Source organism: Hoplias malabaricus, chromosome Y (assembly GCF_029633855.1).
Source record: "Hoplias malabaricus isolate fHopMal1 chromosome Y, fHopMal1.hap1, whole genome shotgun sequence".
NCBI lineage: Eukaryota > Metazoa > Chordata > Actinopteri > Characiformes > Erythrinidae > Hoplias > Hoplias malabaricus.
This window is the reverse complement of record NC_089820.1, coordinates 76,086,565-76,108,757: the sequence shown is the minus strand read 5'-3', so window position 1 is coordinate 76,108,757 and position 22,193 is coordinate 76,086,565. Positions and strand designations below refer to the sequence as shown.

The following is a 22,193-nucleotide window of genomic DNA, read 5'->3' as shown; positions in this document are numbered from 1 at the left end:
CAGTTTGCAGTGGGTCCAGAGCCTACCCAGAATCACTGGGTGCAAGGTGGGAACACACCCTAGAGGGGGCGCCAGTTCTTCGAACCAAAAATTCATTCATTCATTCATTATATGTAACCCTTATCCAGTTCAGGGTCGTGGTGGGTCCAGAGCTTACCTGGAATCATTGGGCGCAAGGCGGGAATACACCCTGGAGGGGGCGCCAGTCCTTCACAGGGCAACACACACACACACACACACACACACATTCACTCACACACTCACACCTACGAACACTTTTGAGTCGCCAATCCACCTACCAACGTGTGTTTTTGGACTGTGGGAGGAAACCGGAGCACCCGGAGGAAACCCACGCGGACACGGGGAGAACACACCAACTCCTCACAGACAGTCACCCGGAGCGGGAATTGAACCCACAACCTCCAGGCCCCTGGAGCTGTGTGACTGCGACACTATGAAATTCACTCACACCTACTACTTTATAGAAAAAAAATTATCTTATATTTCTAATTTGTTTTATATTATAATTTTTTTTATTTACTGTGATTATATATAACTTTATACAAGCACCATGCTCACTGTCAAGGCATTCGTTTAAATACATATAATTATCGTAGGTGCCTAAGACTTCTGCACATTTTGTATTATTTTTTTCTTCCATACCATCCCAAAATGGGCTTCCACTGAAAAGCAGCTCTAGACAAATAACTGCTCCTGACATTGTCTTCAGGAGATCTTATATATAACATATAATGCATGACTGATCTTACATACCTCAAAACACAGACCTGTTGTCTGTTGGCCGAGAGTCATTTTTGTAACTTTATACGTTATAATGATGGCTAACGTCACAGAAGCTAGTGTTGTGCTGTCTGTTAGCAACCCACTGGAAACATCTGGAGAGGTGGGAGAAGCAGCAAAGATTTCGGTTCTTCATTTCAGAAAAAAAAAGAAGAAAACCCACAAATCTGCTTAACTGGCGCAATTGCCCAATTTCTGTATCTCTGCTGCATGGGCTTTTTTTTTTTTTTTTACATCTGTGACGCTTTAGCTAAAATGACCTAAGGTCTACCAGAATCTTTATTCCCAAACAAAGAGGTTTAAAGCTTTGCATCAGCTTCATGTTTTCTTTGTAATGGAATACTTCCCATCACAAATGCTGAGGTGGCGAATCAAGGCTAGTCGTGGTCAGTTCGCACTTGCAGAAACCAGAGACAATAAGACACAAGCTTTGCTCAGAACCCAATAATGAAAGATTTCCTTCTGAAAAACATGTATCAAATAATTTCCTTCTGAAAAAATTTATCAATAATTCCACCACCCTCTACAGATCAGCTGCCACAGCTCCTTCAGGTGATGTCACCTAACAATTGCCAACACTGTGAGATGGTTAAGGGACCTCCAGGTGATCCAGGCCCCCCTGGACCCCAGGGCCCAGATGGACCTTCAGGATATCCGGGCAGGCCTGGGGCTCAGGGATACCCTGGGACACCAGGGAGAAGGGGACCAGAGGGCATTAAAGGTAAGACTGAAAAATTGCACAACCTGTATCATATGGTTGGTAATCTTTATAAATTCAGGGCACGTAGAAATGTATTAACTTGCACAATTTTCCTATGTGATGGTTTGCACATAGCAGTATCTTGTGTATGTTCTGTACATAATTTAAAACAACCCTTTTATTACAGGTGATATTGGGCCAATGGGCATGAAGGGTGCCAAAGGACAGGCTGACATTGGGTTGCCAGGTCCACCTGGTCCTCCAGGTACGTTTCCATTTATGACACAGCAATTATGTAAATGTAATAAAGTATTTCCTGTTTTCATTGAAAGTCTGTAACCCCGGTTGTTGGAATGGAATATGTGTTAGCGTTCTCCTTCAAACGTGTTGAACCATTCAATAACGTTGCACAAACCCAGTGATCAACTTTGTGTCACTGAAGAAGCACATGCATTTTTGAAACCATGAGGCTTTGCTATGACAGTGAAGACAACGTCCTTCTGTTATATTCAGTATTATATCTGCACTCTGTACACTCACAGGTATGCAAGGTCCTCGCGGAGATGATGGAGAAGGTTATGCAGGACCCCCAGGCCCCAGTGGGAAGCCTGGCTCACCCGGCATCCCAGGCAAACGAGGCCCTCCAGGAGCCACAGGGATGTGTGACCCGTCCTCCTGTTACACGGCATACGGCCTCCAGGGAAACCCTTTCAGCAAAGGGCCCAACTTTTAACACGCTGCCTCTCTGGCCTCCTTTATTCCATTTTCTGGGACTGAGGATGACTTTGGAGGCCTGCAAACACTTCTGGTGCTCTACATTGACACTGTTGTGACATTCAAGGGCTTCTGTGCTCAACCTCCATGTTTTTGGCCCCAAATAGAGGGCAAATTGTTTGAAAAGAGCAATGTATTTTTTTTTTCAGGGAATAGCTTGTAAGACCTGGTATTAACCCAACTGTCTGAACAGTCTTGTTTATTACTTTTTTATTTAAGTTACATGTTACTACTTCTCGTTCTTATCTAGGATGAAAATGATCACCTAATGTAGCCGATGTTTTTGCTTTTTGGCAGCCTTTAACATCCCATTAGTATGTGCAATGTGCAGTGCAGGACATGAGAGTACGCTTAAAGGTAAATTCCAATGATTATTCAAGATTGCAAAATTTATTTGCTGAAATGTAAAGCCATTAAGAGGGGTCTGTCTTGAAAAGTGCATTGAAAAGTAACGCATTCAACTCCCAAAATGGAGCTTAAGGGTGGGGAAAATGAAGGTTAGGGTGGAGTTCTGGGAGGCTTCAATGTCAGCAGAAGAAAGCAGTCATGGAAGAGTAGGAGGTGATGGGTTTGTGGAGGGAAGCAAACAGGTTTTCACAGAAAACAAGCAATGGAAGAGGATTTTGTAGTTACTAATGTGTAGGAGGATGAGTTTCAGGCGTGGTCCTTCATCCAATTCTAACTTATTTCAGAACACTCAGTGAACCGACCCATGTGATGGTAATTCTCTATCTTCGGGGACTGTATTCACCTACAACACCTTGCATCTCTGCCCTGAATAGTTCTCAATAATATCATTATCCAGAGTATCTGCAACCATTTTGTGTATTTCCTGTAGAGTAGCATTTAGAGGCATCACCTCTGTAAACAATTCTGACTGTATTTCTCTATGGTGAATCTCTTCACATCTAACACCTCTGAATGGCTTTGTTTCACTTTAACTACAAAACTGAAAATTCAGTGGAAGTCCCCTGTACTTTTTTATGTGAAGAAAGAAGTTTCTAGGTTGTAGCAAAGTTTTGCTTAATAATTTGGCAGCAGTTTGTAGTCAGCCTGTCCACAATATACTCACCTTGGTGCTCTCAGAGGAGAGGATGTCTGGATGAATTGCATTTTATTGTAAATAGACATACGTTTGCACTGCCTTTGAAAAGCTACCTCTGTATTAGTAGTGAAGTAGTCTATCATCTAGACTGTCATACTCTGAGTGTTGGTTAACTTCTGAAACTGTTTGTCCTATATCTCTGATTAATGAAAACACATTCAGAATCCTCTTATGTGTGCGATGGATCCACACCTGAGGTTCACTGTGCTTTTAGCCTTGTTTGTGCTTGTGGACTACTACGTATTTTTAATTTTTAAACTTTTTTTTTTTTGATGCTTGAACCGTTCCCTGGAAGCCACTCCCCCTAACCTCAATTGTGTGGTTTTGGCTGCTTCAGTGGCCAGTCTCGATGGTTCCATTTTTATTTATTGTCTCATTTTAATACATGGACTCGTGAGAGCCATGAATGTTTTTTTTAAGTTCTCTTTAAAATGTCTTTCTTGGTTTTCATGTTCTCTTCTGGAGTGCAAGACTCAGACCTCTGGATCTTTTTTTTTTTTTTTTTTTGGTAATTTAAACCTAGAAATTATCAATGGAAAGGTTTAGAGTTTTGAAATATATCTTCTACCCCAAAATGATGAATAATTATTGAAGATTTCTCTCACTGTCTCCGAGTTTGGGACCACAGTGTACATTATGTTGTTTACATCTGAACCATTTAATGTAACATTCATCAAATAAAACTTTTTTATTATTATTATTCCTTTTCCACTTGTTAAGAAATCTTTCCTTTATTCTGGCCTCTCTTTGTCTTTGCACTAAATAAATTTGCAGTGTTAGGCAGAAAGGAAGAGAAAGAGGATTTGAAGAGTTTCCAGTCAAGCTGCTTGCAGTTTTTGGGGCGGAGCATAGAGAGCCATAGATACCGAAGTGTTAAATCTTGGTGGTAGTCTGGTGAAAGCCACTGAGAGTTTCACAGCTTGATATAGTGTTCCAGCACACTTCCTAGAAACTGCCTGCACAGGAGAGTTTACGCTCTGCTGAAGTGAAGGCACTGTGGTTATCACGGGGACATTGCATTTCTTGCAGCCATGGGCACCTACGACGATGGGTATGTGGAAGACTTCTTCTCAAACCTCAATGAAACCTATGGAACTGATTATATCTTCAACGCAGTTGTGCCTCTGTGCATTAAGACTGATGTGAACCACTTTGGTCAGGTGTTTCTCCCAGCCTTCTACTACATGAACTTCTTGTTGAGCATCCTGGGTAACAGCCTGGTACTGTGCATAATCTACAAGTTTGAGAAGCTCAGCACAGTCACCAACATCTTCCTACTCAACCTGGTCATTTCAGACCTGCTGTTTGCGTCCAGCCTGCCTTTCTGGGCTGTCTACCACAGCTCCGAGTGGATATTCGGACGCCCCCTGTGCAAGCTGGTGGGCAGCTTGTATTCGGTGGGCTTCTACAGCTCTATCTTGTTCCTCACTCTTATGACTTTTGATCGCTACCTGGCTGTGGTGCATGCGATCACAGCTGCCCAGAGTCGCCGGAGAGCGTATGCTTTCGCCTCGAGTGGAATGGTCTGGTTTCTCAGCATCCTGGCCAGCATAAAAGAAGCAGTCTTTTTTGATGTGAGACCCAGCAAGGACGAAGGTCTTCTCTGTGAGGAGACTGGCTTTGATCAAAAGACAATGGTCAAATGGCAGCTGTTGGGATACTACCTGCAGTTTAGCTTGTTCTTCCTGCTGCCTCTCTTGATGGTCTTCTACTGTTATGGCCGGATCACGGTCCGCATCATGTCCACACGCATGAGAGAAAAGTGCAGGGCTGTTAAGCTCATCTTTGTTATTATCCTCACCTTTTTTGTCTGCTGGACCCCTTACAATATTGTCATCCTTCTGTATGCGCACAAACTCTCCTCAGATGACCGCTCATGTTCAGACAACCTGGACTACGCCTTGTACATCACCAGGAACATCGCCTATCTGTACTGCTGCATCAGCCCTGTGTTCTACACCTTTGTAGGTAAGAAGTTCCAGAGCCACTTCCGGAGACTTTTGGCCAGGCACATACCATGCTTGAAGATAACCATCCTGTCATCTCAGAGCAGCAGGACTACATCCTTCAAGAGCCCGAATACAGAGTATTAATGACTGGGGAGGTCTCCTCACTAGAAAGAACAATATGGTTTGGGTTTCTCACTGTTTTGTTTCCAAGTGCTGGTAGTGTCAGCTCCATTGAGACACATATATTGCAATAGATTTGGATATTTTCATCATTTAAAAACTGTTTTTTCATTATGTTTCATACACTGTGGAAAAAAAGAAAGAAAGAAAGAAAGTGGCTGGGTTTTCTTCAAGTAGTTACCATCAAATTAATTTTCTTCACCAGTGCAAACAACCTGAGGTGTCTATAGGGGTTTAGGCAGGTTCTTGTCCGTAGATTTAAGGTTTATGTAGATGTCGTGTAGCTGTAGTGTTAAGAACCTTCATTTCCATGTATTTCATAACTGCTAAGAAACTTCATGAGTGGAAACTGAGTCAAAAAGGAAAGAAAATATGAAGAAGTTGAGCAATACGAAGTGTTTAACCAATTTTTATGTTTTGTTTTTTGTGGTTCAATCTGGAAATTGCCACATCAATAAAACTAGTAGCTTACTGCAATGAGGATCTTTGTAGGATATATTCTTATATAATTTACACGTGTTTTTTTTTTTAACTGTAGCATGCGTTTTACACTTGTAGCTTTTGTTAACTGAAAATAAACATAATTCAATGTAATTTCACTTAGCAGTATATATGTTTTTTTGTGTTTTCTTTAGCCAGAGAGGTTAGATTTAAAAAGTGCACACGTTTGAACCCTGGGGGGGATGTAACTTCTGGGGGGGGGGGTGCCCAAAAGGAATCCAAGGCATTAATCCCTATAATGTGCTTTCTCTTGACCTATACAATGTATGGCACACTTGTATCATGGTGGACTGCTTGTAGATATATGTGGTGGTTGTTATTCTGACCTGTAAATTTACACTTCATTTAAAACCTTTAACCGTATCTGCTAAATGTCTTGTTTTTTACTGAAACTGAATGTGGTTTAATGCAGTCACATTAGCTGTGGCTGAACTATGTTAACCACAGTATCCTGAGGAAAAGAAATTCAGTTCTTGTTGTTTTCCTGAAAACTGATAAATAACCTTTATGAAGACTCTCAAATATTATTTTGTACATCTCCTCTTTTACTTTTGTAACATTTTAATCATTTAATCCATTTGAATCCACTGTATACAGCATTGTTACTGGTCACTTTTCTAAGCTCTTGTCTATTATTTCACACCAAATAAAACGAGAAGACAAGCTGCACATTCTCTTCTGACAGTCTTTTCAGCTCTAGACACTTCACAGAATCTACCCTAGATTCAATTTAATAAAAATGTAACTCATTCCACTTGATTTCACAAGATTAACTTTATTTTTACTCGAGTGAGTGACACGGCTGCCTTACATTTACGCGTCTCTGCGGTTTAATAGATGTTAATGGAGGACCGAGTATGAAAAACTGGGTTCAATCAATGCTTCATTAGCCAATAGAAGTCTGAGCATTAATCGACAGGTGGCGCTGATGAGCGGCTTTGTTTTCATGAGATTGTGTCAAATTGACTATAAAGTATTAAAAAAACAAACAAACAAAAAAAGCTGCGTAAAGTTCATTCGTTTACGCTGTTTTCGGTTGTAGTTCTGGGCGTCTTTGTTAAAACGTACTTCACCAGTCAACAGACTGAGACTCAGCAAACTTCAGTGTTAGGGTTTTATTTGTTTGTTTCTGTATTTTAGTATTATGTTACTATTTTTTTTTTCAAGAAGAAACGCAGCATATATAATATTACAGTAAACAATTAAATAAAACAACATGTAATTAATATGCATTTTTCAAATCTAGAACACGTGTTCTAATCTTCATAAAGAGGAAATAGTGTGACATTCAAGATACTCCAGAAATACATGTCGAATATATCCAAGGCAAGCAGGCTGTTTAACTGGAATAGACACCAGGCTGTTTTTTGTGTGTGACAAAACTATAATAAAAAATCCTTTGGAACAACATTTAAAATAATTTGAACACAACACCAGAAATCACTGAATTTATTTTTATTCTATATTTTTCTTCATTTATTCATATCTCCTTGTATAAACGTTGTATTTTTTTTTTTTTTTTTTTGTAATTGTTGTACTTTTACGTTGTGCAGTGTGTGCTAATCTTTATTCTGCCTGTATCCTGTTTACATATATAATGTATGTTTAAAAATATATAAAAACAAATATATTTTTTAAAAAAGAGACTATTCAAGGCCTGTGAATATTTTTTTCATCACCTTCTATTGTAATGTTTATGCAACAGACATGTGCAGAAGTGTGGGTACCCTAGGACAAATTAGGACTATGTAGGTACTCATTAATACACTTCTGCACCGTAATGTGCTAAACTATTAGCTGGATATGACACAAAAATAATACTCAATATAATATATAATGTAGCTAATTTTAATTTTTGTGTGTCTAATATCTACTCCCTCTCTGGTATTCAATTAAATCCATACAAACTCTTCTCTATTAATTGGAACTGCAGTTGTAAAGGTTATTTCCATGAAAAAGACACAGCAAATTCACCAGTGTTTGAACCAACACTATTAACTAATAATTTAACACTCAGTGTTAACACTAATAGTGTTGGTTTACCACTGGAGAATTTGCTGTGTACCCAGTTTCTGCAGTGCTAAACCCGGAATACCAGTGACAGAGGCTCTATTCTCCATATTACAGGTCAGAGGAACATCGCAGTGATTTTGAAGCTCTAATTTTAAGCTCTAACTTTAAGGAAATATAAAATATAAAATGGAATAGAATGTGTAGAAAATGGCATGTTTGTTTCTGCTGAGGATTAAACCTGTCACTTGACGAGCAGGATACTGCTGACAGTTGCACAGGACTCAGCGCTGGTTCTGGGCTAGATTTGGGGATTTGGCTGTACCTAAAGAAACCGTGCGTGCGTGTGTGCGTAATGACGCAATCACATTGAGGAGGGGTTGAGGGGGAGGAGTTGGATGGGGATTGATGAAATGACAGCATGCCATTGGTCGCTGGCTGCTGCTGGTAGTTTAGGAGAGAACAGAGGGAGAGAACGAGAGGGGGATGCAGCATCCTTCCATCAGCGAGCGCTGCAAATGATGATGCTGATGCTGATGCTGACGAGAAGGAGTATTTGTCAGTGCGAGTGTATGTGTGCAAATGTGTGTGTGTGTGATGCTGTGAAGTAATTGTGTGTGTGTTCTGTCACGGAGCATGGGAGCGCGCTTTTGAGGGGGATATTGCGTTTGGAGCATGATTCACCGCCAGGTGATACTGACCCAGGTAAGTGCGCGTGCCTGCGCGCGTGCGTTTCTGTGATGGCTCACCTTATCAGAATGCTGCGGATTCGAGCGGGTGGTCGTCCGGTGCATCAAGGCAGGCCCTGGTGGTCTTACGAAGCTCAAGTTGACTCCTTGTTAGCCAGCTCATTCCCATTTTCCGTTCCACCTTAAACGGGGCAACGGTGAATAGAACGGCTTCAACATTTAAGGTGGAACGGCTTATATGAATAAGAAAGAGCTGGAGAACGGGGGGAACAACTTCAGTCCTGCGATTGTCCTTTTGTGCATGCGTTGGGGGAAGCGCGTGCGTGTTTTTGGCTCAGATACGAGGGGGCTTGTGTGTGTGCGTGTGCGTGTGCGTGTATGTATGTGTGGTCCTCTTGGCTGCCCCCATCCTCCCATGGCACTCACACTTTACAGACCCTCACGTTATTATCGATTAATAGAATCACCTGATCATTGCGGCTATTCGTCGAGTAGTCGGTTGTGTTTTTCGTTTGTTTACATTTAAGGGCCATTTCTCAGAAACCGAAGCCTAAACCTACACCAAAGAGAATGTCCAGTGGGATTTAACCATTGTTACCAGAGTTTAGTCCTAGACCATGCCCAGGAAACCAGCCCTGTATTTTACGTCAGTGTTCTAGGGGGCTGTGTTCCCATAAACAAAATTAGTTTATATTGATCTAGGATTTACACTGACCTAATCAATGTAAATACATCATTAAAGCCCCCCTCAAGTCATCAACCCACTAGTAGAATGGATTGGTTACTTATGCTTATGACATCATGAACCTGTGATTTTAAATCTTTGGAACACTGCCGTTTTCAGTCCTGTTCTGGTTTATAAACAACATCACACAAACATGCTAACAATGCTAAATACTTCATCTCTATTATATGGGGTCTTTAAAATTAGTAACAGAAATGGTCTTATAAAGGCTGTGTTTTCAGGCCATGTCTAGTGGTCTTTATTGTCATTTCTAAAAATAAGTTGTATACTTTGCAACACAATATATTTCTTCAGGCCCAGAACAAAACAGCAGTGGATCACAAACACCTACACGTTTGTTTCCATATTTTTAGTGTAAGCTGAATGGGAACAGGCGGCACGGTGGAGCAGCAGGTAGTGTCGCAGTCACACAGCTCCAGGGGCCTGGAGGTTGTGGGTTCGATTCCCGCTCCGGGTGACTGTCTGTGAGGAGTTGGTGTGTTCTCCCCGTGTCCGCGTGGATTTCCTCCAGGTGCTCCGGTTTCCTCCCACAGTCCAAAAACACACGTTGGTAGGTGGATTGACGACTCAAAAGTGAATGTGTGTGTGTCTGCGTTGCCCTGTTAAGGACTTGCGCCCAATGATTCCAGGTAGGCTCTGGACCCACCGTGACCCTAAATTGGATAAGCGATTACAGATAACGAATGAATGAATTGTCTGAAACCACTTACCCAGTTCAGGGTCGCGGTGGGTCCTGGTCCTACCCAGAATCATTGGGCGCAAGGCTGGTTGGGAACATTTTTTTGATTTTTTGATTTTGATTGGCTATAGGCAGGTTCACATACACACTTCCGTGCATTGCTTCCTACTCAATTTGCATTGTACCCTGTTGATCAGAGTACCTCCTTTTATATGTCCTGCCAGATTATCAGGCTTCTGATTGGTCATATTCCATGAGTCAGATGTCCTTGTTCTGTAATAGTAAGTGGTCCTAGACCATGTGAATTGGTGGAAGAAACAAAACTCCCTAGAGAGTCAATGCGAGGCTGCTCTAACCTTAACACATGTCTTTACTTTAAAATGTAATGATTTATGTTGTGGGGACATGATTTCTGGTCCCATGAGGAAGTCACCACAATGTGAGCATGTGATATATACCACACGAACACACATACAAACAAACACACACCACTTCACCACAAAATGAGAGCATTGGACAGCATGTGACAAATATGCAATAAAAACACCAGACAATAAAAACACATTACAGTGAACACAGAAGAAATCATTTATATTAATTGGAAAAGGTATAACAACATTGAGATTGGAAACATCAAATAAATGTGTTAAAAATAAATATTTGTAACATATATATTACTGTGACAACTCATAAGAACATGGTTAAGAATGAAAGAACTTCAACAACAGGCCTTTCTTCTGTACATGGAAAATCTATAGTTCATGGCTTTTGAGAACCATTTAGCATCAGTAATGATGACCCTATTTTTAAGTCATAGAGTGTTTTGGTGCTATAATGAAGTTGAAATGTCACAATCATTGGGTTGTTTTTCACAGAACCTCATCAAAAACACAAAGGGTCACATCAGAGTTGTTGACGGTAGGAGGATGGAGTGGACACAGGCAGTTTATGTCTAAATTGCACTGGATGGGTAGCAGGGATCGCATGGATTATCATTGATTGCTCTGTGACCCTTCCTGTAAGGAAGGGACTGTGTAGGCCTTCAGACACGCTTTGTATTGATCCGCTCTAAAATCGGAGCTGAGGGAGCGCCAGCTTTAGGAGGAACACAGGCTTTTTTTCTTCTTCTCCATTTCCTGCCAAAAGAGCGTCCACGCCACCGTCCAGGGATGGAGATCGATAGGGCTTCTTTGGGTGTTATTTGCTGTATATTTCCATTTTCACTGAGACTTGGACCACCCAGGGGCTACAAAGCTGGAAGAGGCATCAGGTCAGATTTCTTTACAGGCCAATGAGTGTTTTTTTTTACCATCATAAAGTAGTAGTGGGCAATGTGTTAGACAATGATTAGTTATTCCTTTCCCATATTACATTAAAGTGTAAGTCACATGATGAATCAAACTGCAGCATAGACACTCAGTGAACTACTTTATGCTCCATAGAGCGGGTCTCCTACATGATGCTGGCCATGTTTAAAACAGGTTTAACACAGAATTTCTGATACATCCAAGCCACTAGGTGTCAGTATCACAGCAGGAAGAAGACAAATAAAGGAAGAAGTACAAAAGCATCTTATTTACTGTTTAAAGTTGTTATAAAATTATTTTAAGACATTTTAATACATAAAACGAAAATGAAATCAGACGAATTCAATTTCAGCCTCAGGATTCAAAGTAGCATCAACCATGAAAATATTTATATCAACGCATTGAATTTGGCCATGTATGTTTTCACATAAAAAAGAGGTATGTTGGGTGGAGTGTGTGCTTGTAGTTGACCCATATTTCTCTCTCTCTCTCTCTCTCTCTCTCTCTCTCTCTCTCTCTCTCTCTCTGTTTTCTTTCTTTGGGCTTAGTTTCCCAGTTTAAAAGGTACAGTGCTCTGTAGGAGTGTTTTATAACAGCTGATTGCTCTCAGGGTCCTACTGCTCAGAAATAAAAGCATCTCAGGCCTTAAAGATGATACAGTATATTTAGAAAAATAACCGTCATCTGTGGAAATGCTGTGTTAAAGAATATAATCCTAAACAAAATTCTGTCACAACATACCTGAAATATAAGAGTGACATTCATTATTACTGCCATTACCGCATAAGTACTATCTGAGCTTCTAACATCACTTAAATATCAAGTGCTTTCTGGAAAACTATGTGGTGAAAATCAGGCTGCTCAGTGTAATAGAGATAGGCATTTTGTGTTCTCCTCCAAGCGTGTTGAGCTCTATTGATTAGTTTTCTGTAATGATGCAGTGGCTGGTTTCATATTTCTTGAAATAAAAAACATGTTTCCCAGCTTTGTAGCATCATCTGATTGGGCAAGACCTAGCTCTCATTCACTCACTCATTATCTTTAAGCGCTTATGAAGCTCAGGGTCGCAGTGTGTCTAGAGCCTACCTGGAATCATTGGGCGCAAGGCGGGAATACACCCTGGAGGGGGCGACAGTCCTTCACAGGGCAACACACACACACATTCACTCACACACTCACACCTACAGACACTTTTGAGTCACCAATCCACCTACCAACGTGTGTTTTTGGACTGTGGGAGGAAACCGGAGCACCCGGAGGAAACCCACGCCGACACGGGGAGAACACACCAAACTCCTCACAGACAGTCACCCGGAGCGGGAATCGAACCCACGACCTCCTGGTCCCTGGAGCTGTTTGACTGCGACACTACCTGCTGCACCACTGTGCCGCCCCAAAACCTAGCCAATAGATGCAAATGAGAATGGCTAAACTGAGGAGAGTATCAGGAGGAAAACAAGGCTGTAGTTTTCAAGATGCTGGAGCTATTATTTCTTAAGGCCACTCAAAAAAATGGCCAACAACTGACCACTCCATGGTGCATAAAAGCTGGTTGATAGCAACTCAAAATACCTGACTTTCTAAGAATAGCTGTGTGTGTGTGTGTTGAGCTGTGGGCTACTGGGTGTGTTTTGTAGGTCAGGGAAAAGAGTAGAAACATTCTGAGCAGTCTGTCCACTCGCAGTTTAAATATGCATGGAGTCATGAGTCACACACTCATGCTGGGATGAGGAGATGGTGACAAGAGCAGAGCGCTGCTCATTTTGGCTTAGAGAGAGAGAGAGAGACACAGAGAGAGAGAGACAGACAGAGAGAGAGAGAGAGAGAGTGAGGATTAGATGACCTGGGGTGAGTCAGCTGTGAACCATGTTTATCAGCGATTAGCTTCTAGAAGTGTCTGGCTCCTCCTGCTTCTAGGATGGGGCACGAAGGGATATAAGATGCTCAGTATATGTCTGATATTTTATAGTCACTTATAGCTCGTCCAATGAAAGGTATCAATCAAATTTGTCCCCTCATTGCTGCAGAGGTGGTATCCTACCCTTTTCCAAAACTTACATAGTGCAGTTTCTGCAGTGCTGAGCCCAGAGTAGCAATGACAGAGGCTCTGTTTTATCTGTTACAAGTCAGTGAAGCATCACTGATTTTAAAGTTTAAGTTAGTTTTGTCATTTTAAGTTAAAAATGTTATGAAATGTCCCTTTAACAAGCTCATCTCATCTAGGAAGGCTATACACAACATTTTGGAGCATTGCTGTCAGGACCTTCACATATTCAACCACAAGTGCTGCTCCAGAGCGTCCCATTTTAGTCCAAAATTTTCAATAAAGATTATATTAACTGTGTGAACAACTGTGTAATGAATTGTTTGGGCATTTAAACTGACCAGCCACAAGATTAAAACCAAGAGCAAGTGAAAAATCGTTGGACCACTTTAGGACAACTGGTGGCTCTGTGACATGGTCATGGGCACTCAAGGCTCACTGGGAGCAAAGATGAGCCAGTCTAGTCTGATCCCACAGAAGAGCTAATGTAGCACAAAGTGCTGAAAGAGTTCATTCTGGCTCTGAAAAAAAAAAATAACCGACTATTCACTTGCTGCCCAATATATCCTTTCCTATTGACAGGTACCATTTTATCCAGATAATCAATGTTATTAACTAACTTAAAACTTTATTTTGTGTCTGGTTAGTGTATTGTGTACCTTAAAACGGTAGTCAATACTTAAATAGTGTTCTGTTTATATCCTGAGAGGGATGTGCAGAAGGTCTGAATGCAATTATGTAAAACACAATGGAGATTCCCTCAAGCCCAACACACACACACAAACACACAGGCTACCAGCAGTCAGCAGGCATCCAGCCAGGTCCCCTGACCCTACGCATGTCCATGTAACGGATCTATGTGACATGGTGAGGCAAGAGCAGCTTCTCAGCCAGGCTTAACTCAGCCTTCTCCCATGGGCTTAATGATCATAATTAATTTAGCAGAGGCTGAGATTGCTAAGCATGCTGGAAAAAGCCTCCATTAGTCCAGTCCACACAAACCCGCCCACTGGAGCATCCAGTGGCTTTGTGCATGTCACAGATTAGCGTGTGAATTCTGTATTGGGAAATGGAATAGGGGTTTACACAAAGATTTTCTGGGTGGTCCAGTTTTCTTCCATAGTCCAAAAACATCATTTGGCAGGTGGATTGGTTCTTTGAATTTGTTTATTAGTGAGTAAATTTGTGATGCATTTTCATTTATTAATTTAGCAGATACATTTGTGTGAAGTACAAAACATACAAACCAAAAGACAAACTAATCTCTGAGAATGGAAGAAGAGACCAAAGCTCGATCTAGTTAAATAAATACATACAAGTGTAGATGTATTTAAATTGAGTTCTGCATTATATTCAATAATACTCACGTCTCTTACAAAGTGCTCCACAATTAGATTTATTCCCACACGCTGTTATCTGATTTCAGTCAGTGGAACCCCTGACATGTTTTTCTGCATGTGTTCAGTGTCCTGTTGAATTTGTCCCCTGCTGTGTCCACTGCTCCACTGGCCCTTCAGTAACCTCCTGGCCCTTCATCTCACGTCAACCACTTCCACATCCTTAGTCTCATCCTCAACATTATGCTGATGTTAGCATCTCTCAGTGTCCTGAAAGTGTGCCATAAACAGTGCTCACTGCTTTTATTGACTTCCTTGTCTTTTCTCCATCTGCACCAAGTTTGATTGCATCCAAAACTTAGGGAATTTAACCCATTACATTACAAAAATTACATAACTATAACATAACAATATAGTCTAGACTGTAGCTAGCACTAACGCTAACTTGTTAGCAGCCTGTAAGAGCCACATACCTCAGCAGATGTTTGATGACTAACTAACTGACTAATTACTCCTCTTTTAAACAAGTGCGGATTCATGTATGAGGGAGCGACAGAGAGCCTAAATTGAAAGTGTTCTCTTTGGAGTGGTTAGCTAAGCAAAGAGAGCTTAGTTAGCAAGCTAGTGGTGAGTGTTGTTCAGACTCATTTGCAGCTGCTCCAGAGCATTCTATTTATTAAACAATAATATTTTCAAACCGTCCTGTTCTGTAAATCAGCTCTAAAAAATTGGCAATTTGCATTTGCAATCTGGGTTGTCCGGTTTCTGTTCTTAGTCCAAAAACACATTTTGGCAGGTGGATTGGTTCTTTGAATGTGTCCCTGTGTGTTTATTAGTGAGTTAAAGGTTATTAATTTAGTAGATACACTTGTGTGGAGTACAAAACATGCAAACCAAAAGACAAATTTATCCCTGTGATTGGATTTGCTGTGTGTATGGGTTCTGACACTGTATGCCATGTTATTATTAATGAAAACTGACCTGACATAGTTAAACTGCAGTGCTAAGTAGTGAAGTATTGACAAAAACATTTTTAGCAATATTAGCCTCACTGTTTCATTGGCTGACTGATTTCATTTGGGGTGTAGGTTTTCAAATCTACAAGTCCTGATTAAAAATAAAAGATACTTTGGTCCACTGGTGGTGTGGGGTGGTACCAAAGAGCCATATTTGTGCTGTAGATATTGGGACCCCTATTGTATCACACAACAACACAAACAAGTTGAAGCTGAATACTGTTTTTATGCAGTATATTTGAAAAATCTAATTGCATGACTGCTGTATTGCATGAATGCTAATGGGTGTCTGGTGACAGGACAAGTGAAACAGAGGAGAGGAAGAAACTAGTTGCACTGAGTTGCACACTCTTGTAGTGTGTGAAGAGTGTCTCTCTGGATGGTGATTTTATTTTTGAGTCTTTGCTTTGAGAGGTTTATGGTGTCAAGGGCACTTTGAGAGTCTTTTTCTAAATAGTTGAATGGCTTAAATAGAAAATTTGAATATTTATAGAGACTTTTTTTTATAGAGGAGCTGTAGATGGGGAAAGACGTTTCTTCATAATGAGTCATCACTGTCCACTCATACTGAAGCCAGTGTTTACTGAACAATGGAAAGACAGGTCCTCTTCTTCTATCTGCCAGACACCAACAGGAAATCTGGCCCTAATGAGATGTCCAGTTTCGCTCATAAACAAGGCAAACACAAATATATGATTCTAACAGACCACTGATTAGCTAGTGCTGTATTACTGTTTACTGCAGATCATTGCTCATAGGGCTGCATGACCTCTATATAAGGCTTTCATCACAACCTACATAAACATTTGTAAAATTGTTTTCCAACAAGTGTAATTTTTCAACTATTTCTAGAGTCAAGCGGACTAAAGCAGCCTTTGAGGCAGCCGATGCTTTTTGGAATAATCCTTTATATTTGTAAGTGTCTTGTAGCCTTAGGAAGTTTTACCATGCTCACTAGTGCACACTAGCTTTGTTGCTATGTTAGCAATAGGATACAAAGCGGTCTGGAGGTCAAAATATAGAGCAGGTGGTGATCAGTACCCACATGCAAGAGCAGACAGAAAGCTGAAGGATATGAATAGATGAATGGAGGATGGGAAGCTCTTCAGAAAACTACAAACTGCAGTACAAGCAACAGTCTCTCTCTCTCTCTCTCTCTCTCTCTTTCTCTCTCTCTCTCTCTTTCTTTCTCTCTCTCTGTTAGTCATGCTGGCTGTCATCCCCTCATTTCAATGTGTGCATCTCTCAGTGACTGAAATAAAAACAAATTTTATGTGCCTTTAAAAAGAATCAAGTTTTTGTGTCATATCTCTTTGCATGATCCTCCCTCAAATGTATATGCCAGTGGAAGAGTATTTTATATTACATTTTACTATGCTTTTTACTATGAATAAAATGGGCTGTAAGTGACGCCTTTTAGGACTGTGCATTGATTTTGTGCATAATGTAAACTTTTTGCATCTAAACCTGGAAAATGCACAATACCCTCAGTGTATTTCTGGTACAGAGTCATTGTATATTCAGTCTGTTTCTTTTCTGAATGGATGGATAGGATTTAACACTTAAGGGAAACGAGATTAAAGGCTGCAACCAAACGCAAGGTTAAGAAGAATATTGAGCATGTTAGGATAACAGTGGACATTAGTGACAATTAGTGTTCTGTGTGGTCTCATGTGGGCAGTAAGAGATAGAATGAATTTCAAATGGAACTTTGAAGAGACAATATGTCTGTCAGACCTAACATACCATATCTAATGTCCAGGTTGTGTTTGAGAAGGTTTTTCTTTGAACAAGGCACAAAACAGGGCCAAGGGCAACATTTACGAATGTTAGGAGAAGGGTGGTAAAAATGATTTTCAATAGGTAATATTAGTTAAATACATTTTTAATAACAACTGGCATAAATGTATTTCAACTTTTAAGAAGCTTCTTTCCAACAACAGCTGTCATGAAGGCTGGTAATTTAGCTGTGATCTCAGTGCAGCAGCTGAAACTTGTTGGAATAAACCAACACTATCACTTTATATCAGTCTTCATGAATAGTCATGTGGGTGTTTTCTAAGCTTGTGAAATCTGCCGCTCAGTAAAGTCTTACCAGAATGTCTTATCAGAAAGTGTATAGTGATAACAGTATATCATATATCTCCCACTACTACTACACTACTGATTATCAGCACTTCAGGAACAGAGTTAGTCTCAAAAATATGCAGTGCATGCAGTCCTCAGGCCTGGTACTGTGAGCCTAATCTAAGAAGATGCTATATGCAAAACTCCCTGAAACCACTGAAATTGTGTCATCATCATCATGTAGTCAGCGTTATGTCCATTTTGGGATTTCTGAGTCCAAGCTCAGTTTCTCAAAAGCAGAAATGAATGTGATGTTGAGTGTAAATTCTACATGCAAACAAACACAGCTGCACGTAGATTTGACATTACAAGACTGAAAACCTCACCTATGAACCCCAAACAAACCAGCAAAGTTTTGTCAAATGGACTAGTGACCTTTCACTTCTATCATAGAGAAATCCAGCCTTGACCCAGAGTTCTAGATATGGGCATCAGAGCTCGATTGGCAGGCACACTCTTATCTTAGCGCCTGTAAAAGAGGTCCCTAATGCACCTGACATGTGGCTGTTTCTCTGAAAGGAAAGAATACACTTCCTTTTCTAGCACAGCTGTGGTTTCTTATCCCTTACTCAACTCTGTCCTGGGGGGGGGGCACTTCTTCCTGTTTGTGTCTCTCTGACCCTGGTCTTGCAGACTCGACATAATCTGGGCCCCCAGGACATGACTGTACTTTATCTTCATTGGAGGAGCGAATTTGTGGTCAGACCCATGTATAAAAAAAGAAGACGAAAATGTCTTTATTTATATCATGTACCAAACAATGCACATGTATCCATCAGGAAGAGATTCATTTTTAACATTACAGCACTCATTATGATATATAGTTTGATACATCACAATGTTTCTTGGTATTGCAATTGGAATTCTGTTACAATGACATTAAGATAAGGTATGAATTTATTGATCTTGAAACTAATTGCAACATCACAGTACCATATGCAAGAATGTGGTGGGAGTCAGAGGAGTACTAGAGTTACAAGAGCAAAATATAGCTGTATACATGTGCATGGCATGACTACACTGTTACAATTTCATAACCACCAGTAAGAAACAGTACAGAATGTGTGGTTGGTACCTGTTCAATAAAGTCATAAGTAAGTGAGTAGTGGTACTGGTGCTGGTACTGATACAATATATGGACAAAAGTATTAGAACAGGGCACCTAATCATTGAATTCATGATTTTCATTTGCAACAGGTGTTTAAAATCAAGCACTTATTCATGCAGAGAGGTTTAAATACATTTTTGAAAGAATGAGTCATTTCACAACAAGACAGTTTGTGAAATATCTTCCCTCCTATATATTCCATAATCAACTGTGAGTAGTATTATTGGAAAGTGGAAGCATTTAGGAACCACAGCAACTCAGCTACAAAGCGGCAGACCATTTAAACTTATAGAACGGGAGGTCGCAGGGTGGTGAGGATTTTGATTTGGGAGATCATAAAAGCTGTAGGTATAATATGTTTCATGTGTTTTGTGTTTACAGGGTAAATCAGATCAGTGAATCTCTCAGTGTGTGAAACTTCGCAGATAGCATAAAATGTTTGGCCTAAATAAAGCAGTATCCTTATGGCCCACATTTGGCTCTTAATGATGGCATTGATTCAGAGTAAATCAGGCTGCCTCAAGTCAGCCACAGGTCCACCTTATAGGGCCTGGAAATAAGGTCCAAATATGTCTGCTATCTGGGATGGAGTTCCTAACACTGAGATTGAAATCCACTGTAATATACTCTGGACTCATCAATCCTTTGTCTGTGTCTCCATCAGAACTTGTACCAGAACCGGTTTCTCGGGCTGGCAGCCATGGCGTCCCCGTCTCGCTCGTCTCAGCCCCGGCGCCGGAGCAAGGATCCGATACGGCACAGCTTCAACCCAGAGCACTTCCCCAATGTGGACTTCCAGAATGGCGTGGCAGAGGAGCTGACGTCCACTCTGCCACGCTCCACAAGCGACACAGACCTGGTGACCTCACATTGCCGCTCCACACTGACCGCCAGCACCTCGCACTATGCTATCGGCCTGTCACCTGACATCACCCTCACATGGGACATTAAGGAGGAGGTGGATGCTGGAGACTGGATAGGCATGTACCTCATTGGTGAGTAGTAGGAAGGGAATGCCATAAAAATGTACCATTCATTCACATGCCCATATATGGCTGCAAAAATCCATAATTCATTACATTTGTGATGTTACAACCTTGAACACTTTTCCATATGATCATGAGCTTACAGAGTACAGTTAGTGGAGTAATTGCTAAATTTACGTTTAGGAGTTTTGAATGTTCAAAAAAAAAATCTTTTTAATTTTAAGTGATAAAGAAAAATGATCATAAATTGGTGGGAATAATGTGGCCAAACAATTATGTAAACATGCACATAAGACCACACCAGAACTTTAAGTGGAGAGATTTAATTCAGCAAACAAATAAACTATGTATTCTGAGATTTAATACACAGCTATAGAGTCATTAAAGAGCCCATACACTGTTTATATTCTTTTACAACAAAATATCGGAAAAAGGCAAAATATGGGCTCTTTAATGAGTCTCTCTACATTCTGAGTTGCCGAATACATAATTGAGCTGCTTGCTAAAGCGAGATGGAAAGTAGTGCTGAAAGCTGAGGCTGAGTACTCCCTCTTGGCTGCTTATGCAGATGTCAGTGTTGTTTGTTGCTGCCTGCTCTCATTTATTATCTTCTACAGGTATTTATTTATTCATGCGATTTAGTTTGTATCTGTCTCTCTGTGAATTGCCGACTGTGATTGTTTTTATCCTGCGCTGCGTGTGACTTCCCTACTAAGACAAATGCCTCATATTTACAATGATGAATCACTGTACTGTAACTGATTAATAAAGTCATTAGGTTTATTCTGCAGGAGTGCTACAGAGAGAGGAGATGCTCAAATGTGCTCAAATGCAGTGCTTTGCTGCAACTGCTACAGAAGTTTGCTTTACAGAACAGTGCTTTACAGCTTTACATCCTTTTGTATGTTCATCACATTTGTTTATTTATCCTTTTTTTATCATCTTTATTATTTTCTAATTCCACTCTTGGACACATGCAGTGCTACCAAATTGGGAAGGTGAAGGCTAGCCAACATATACTTCCTCTGAGATTTGAGATGTTTACAAACTCCTGTCATTGGGCAGCTACAACACGCTTGGAAGAGAGCACTAAATACCAAGTTTTGTTATGCTAGCTAACAGTTGCTTGTGTTGGCTAGCATTATCCTGAGTGATTGTGGAAGGGGGGCCTTGCTACTCATCACCCACCCAGAGAGACATGCTGACAATCAAAACAGTGTTAGCCTCTGACTGCTAGCGCTGATAAAAGACTCTTTAAACACCATGCTTTTGAGACGCTGTCGCTAATTTCTTCCTTGTTGAAAGAGGGGAAGAAAATTGCCACACAAAATTACCCAGACAACCTTTGGCTAATTCTTAAGGAACTAATAACTGAATGAAATGTGTAATCAGTCAAACTTTCACTGTAATTATAGTGCAAGAAAATAACACTTAATTGTTATTCCTCATACAGTCTTCTTATTATTAATCTTCTCCATAAAGCCTGTACCGCTTAATGTCCAGACTCCATTCACTCTGCGTTTCAAAGGTCTCAGCACCTCCCCAACACCTCCACATACAAACAATTCTTTTTAATGGGAGCTGTTTATGTTGTTCCTTAAGGGAATCCAAATCTTCTTAATTGATCTTCCTTCAAATGTATTAGAAATGCAATTAGGTTTTTTCATGCTCTCTTGGGGAAAAAAATTAATGCTTTGAGCAGTGATATGGAAGAACAGCCTTTTGGTTCCCTACAAAACCATGTTTGGAAAAATAAGTGCAAAGATTATTTTCAACATTTAAAGGGTTTATAAATCTGTAACGGTTCTGTACCAATTTAAAGGTTCTACTTGCAAGTCTGGTCCTGTGAGGGGCTTCACACCCACACTTCTCTTTTACTTTTTTTGGGACCCAGTAATGGTTGTGGCATTGTGTATAGTGTAAAAGTGTAGGTAATGTATGGTGTGTGTGTGTGTGTGTGTGTGTGTGTGTATGTGTGTGCGTGTGTCTATGTGAAACTAAGTTTCCATTGAATCTGATATACATTGGCTAATGCCTGAATAGCGAATTGTTTGAGCTCATGTTTTCACTAACGCTCACTGTGCCTGTCACGTTAGTGACTGACAGTTTAATTGCAGGGCACATAAAATGTGCAT

The 22,193-nt window shown here is 40.6% G+C and overlaps 3 protein-coding genes across 3 annotated transcripts in view; all 3 read left to right on the top strand.

Moving 5' to 3' along the window:
• Nucleotides 1-3,988, top strand: part of LOC136679066 (collagen alpha-1(XXI) chain-like) — a 29,901-nt gene extending 25,913 nt beyond the window's left edge. The window contains exons 28-30 of the mRNA XM_066657346.1: nucleotides 1,331-1,522; nucleotides 1,689-1,766; nucleotides 2,044-3,988. Of these exons, the coding sequence (XP_066513443.1) occupies nucleotides 1,331-1,522; nucleotides 1,689-1,766; nucleotides 2,044-2,234 (461 nt within the window). The 3' untranslated portion in view covers nucleotides 2,235-3,988. The remainder of the gene's footprint in view (nucleotides 1-1,330; nucleotides 1,523-1,688; nucleotides 1,767-2,043) is intronic.
• A 296-nt stretch (nucleotides 3,989-4,284) lies between these two features.
• Nucleotides 4,285-5,862, top strand: LOC136678785 (C-C chemokine receptor type 3-like). The gene has a single exon (XM_066656920.1). The coding sequence runs from the start codon at nucleotides 4,412-4,414 to the stop codon at nucleotides 5,471-5,473; it is 1,062 nt and encodes a 353-aa protein (XP_066513017.1). The 5' UTR covers nucleotides 4,285-4,411; the 3' UTR covers nucleotides 5,474-5,862.
• Nucleotides 5,863-8,526: 2,664 nt separating this feature from the next.
• LOC136679361 (E3 ubiquitin-protein ligase HECW1-like) overlaps nucleotides 8,527-22,193 on the top strand; it is a 42,770-nt gene continuing 29,103 nt past the window's right edge. Inside the window, exons 1-2 of the mRNA XM_066657838.1 lie at nucleotides 8,527-8,725; nucleotides 19,737-20,067. Coding sequence (XP_066513935.1) covers nucleotides 8,696-8,725; nucleotides 19,737-20,067 — 361 coding nt within the window. The 5' untranslated portion in view covers nucleotides 8,527-8,695. The remainder of the gene's footprint in view (nucleotides 8,726-19,736; nucleotides 20,068-22,193) is intronic.